The sequence below is a fragment of the Phaethon lepturus genome, unplaced genomic scaffold, assembly GCF_000687285.1.
Source record: "Phaethon lepturus isolate BGI_N335 unplaced genomic scaffold, ASM68728v1 scaffold40294, whole genome shotgun sequence".
NCBI lineage: Eukaryota > Metazoa > Chordata > Aves > Phaethontiformes > Phaethontidae > Phaethon > Phaethon lepturus.
This window is the reverse complement of record NW_010536236.1, coordinates 404-3,023: the sequence shown is the minus strand read 5'-3', so window position 1 is coordinate 3,023 and position 2,620 is coordinate 404. Positions and strand designations below refer to the sequence as shown.

The window sequence follows — 2,620 nt, the reverse complement described above, 5'->3', positions numbered from 1 at the left end:
TCCAGTCTCCCCCACCAAAGCCAGCCTGCCCAGTTCACCCCAGTCCCCAAGCTCTCCCCATTCCCCCCAGCTCCCCCTGAGTCCTCCAGACCTCCAGTTCTCCCCAGTCTGCCCAGTTCCCTCCAGTCCCCCAGCTCCCCTAGTTTCCTCACTATCCTCACAAGACCTCAGCTCTCCCGGCCCTGCCAGTCCCTCCAGTGGCCCCAGCCTGGTCCTTTGCCCAGTCTCTCCCCCATGGCTCACCCAGGTCGATGGAGACTTCGGGATGCAGGACCTCAGGGCGCCCTGGGAGGGGCAGAGCCCGGCAGGAGTTGCCGTAGGGGTACAGGACCTCACTGGGACCCCCATCACAGCACCCGGGGGGGCTGTCGAGCTGGTCAGAGGCGGTCCCTCTGCGGCGGTGGCCTGGGGACCACCCAGGCGAGTCCGACACTGAGTCCCCGGAGCCCAGGATGGAGCTGAGGAAGTCCTCGCCATCCTGGGCACGCTGCAGAGACACGGACGACCATCACCATGGGGTGCCCGGGCAAGGTGTGGCGATGGAGCTCTCCTGTCAGACCCGGGGATGAGGCGGGGATGGGCCCTCCCAGCCCGGGGGACTCACCCCGTCCTCGTGCCAGGCGCCTGGCGGCGTCCCCAGCTCCACACCACGGAGGATCCCATCCTGGCGGTCGAAGAGGAGGTCCAGCAGGTCGAGGCTGTTGAGGCTGCCCACGCCAGAGGCCATGGCTGCGGGGTGGCAGGGTCAGGTCCCTGTGATTGCCCCCCCGCCTCCCTTACTCCTCCTAGTTGTACGGCCCCAGGGCCACCCTGAATAGTGGGGTGGGCATGGGGCTGGTGAGAGGGAGCAGGGAGCATGTTCGGGCATGGCCACACATGTATGGGACCATGGAGAGGTGTATCTACATGTGTGTGCAGGTGTGACTGCGCATGTGATCATGTGGATGTGCGCACGGCTGGATGTGTATGTGGCCATTGCTGGCACACGCACATGCAGAGCTGCGTGTCTACGTGACCACATGACCATGCAACATACATGTGTGTGCCCACGCAGACATGGGTGTGTCAACACGTGCACACACATGTGCTGGCACTTGTATGTGAGCACACGTGGGCACATCTGGCAAAGCCCTATGTGCACACGTGCTGGAGGGAGAGCACGGGCATGCAGGGGGCCAGGGGCACAGCAGTGGGCTGTCCCCCACCTTCTTCCAGCAGCTGAAACTCCCAAATCCTCTATTTTTTCCCCCAAGAGAACTGCACAGCCAGGGGCTCCCCACAGGCACCCAGCTGCCCCAGCCCCACCATGCCCCCCAAGTGCAGGAGGGAGATGAGCACCCAGACAGAAGGCTGGGTCAGCTCCCCCGTCCGTCCAGCCCAGTCCCATCTGCGTGATGGCTCCAGAAGATCAGGTTAATCATTCTGGGTGGCAAGCGGAGGGGGAGGAGACTGCTGCCAACGGCCAGCCCTGAGGAGGGGACTCAGCCCCGCTCTGCCACTGCCACCCCAGGCACTGCTCAAGCCCCCGGACTCAGAGAAAACCAACGGGCCAACTGACCAGTTACCCAACTGGCCGATCAGCCAACTGACAACCCAACTAATCGATCAGCTGACCAACCAGTTGACCAGCCAAATCAATGAACCAATCAAGAGATAGACCAAATGGTCAACCTGCTGGCCAACTGACCCACTGATTGACTGACCAAATAACCAACCCACTGACCAACTGACTGACCAGTCAACTGTCTGATTGATTGATCAACCAACCCACCACTCCACCCAACCCATCACGCAGCTGCCCTTCGCAACCTGTTAAGCACTGACTCAAGTGTCCTTCAAGCCAGGTTTGGGGACAACTGTCATTACCACGATGTTTGGCTGGCCAATCCAGGCAGGGGGATTTATTGCACCTTGTCCTTCATCCTCAGTCCTTCCAGTGAGCCCTGATGGCCCCATGGGGCTGTTGAGCACCGGCAGCCAGGACATACCTGTGTGAGAATCCACTCCCAAAGATCCGTCCTGTCTTCTCAACACCGTCAATGTGCAGGGGAGTGGGGCGGACACCGAGCTCAGCTGCCTCCTCTTCCTCCTCCTCTGTGGTGTCTTGACCCAAGTGGCAAAGTTTAAACTCCAACTGCACAGAAATAACATCCCAGATTGCAAAATCTCCTGTCCCTGATTGGGGACAGCGGTGAGCAATGGCAGCGCCACCCTGGGGATGGACCTGTTGCGCTCCGTAACTCATTAGCCAAATGTTTTTGTCCTCCTCCGCTGAGTGGGGCAGGAGGGGCCTGGGGCTGGTGAGCAAAGTCCGATTGCTGTGATTGCCCATGAACTTTCACCCATTTTTGGGGACAACTTCCCTTTTCTCAGACAAGCATATCAACATTAATCACATTTTATAGGTGTTGAGAACATCTGGGGAAGACGTTGACTTAGACTCTACCACTTATGGCTTCCTCTGCAACAAATCTTGGTCCCCTCTGCTCCCTGCAGCCAGGACTGGCCCAGACCCCTGGGTTCTGCTGCCTGCCCGGTGCTGCCTGCCAGCCAGGCTGCCTGCACTCTCCGTGCCTCCATTTACCCCGTGGCTGCCTGGGGGCCCAACATGCTACAGTTT

At 60.1% G+C, this 2,620-nt stretch overlaps 1 protein-coding gene across 1 annotated transcript; it reads right to left on the bottom strand.

The window, feature by feature from the left end:
• Positions 1 to 243: 243 nt before the first annotated feature.
• LOC104620033 (cyclic AMP-responsive element-binding protein 3-like protein 3) lies at positions 244 to 727 on the bottom strand (the record flags this gene model as incomplete). The annotated part of the gene is made up of 2 exons (XM_010286112.1): positions 605 to 727; positions 244 to 487 (listed from the first exon to the last, which is right to left on the bottom strand). Coding segments are annotated over exons 1-2 (367 nt in total), but the record flags the coding sequence as incomplete, so codon positions are not given.
• Between the last annotated feature and the right edge of the window lie 1,893 nt (positions 728 to 2,620).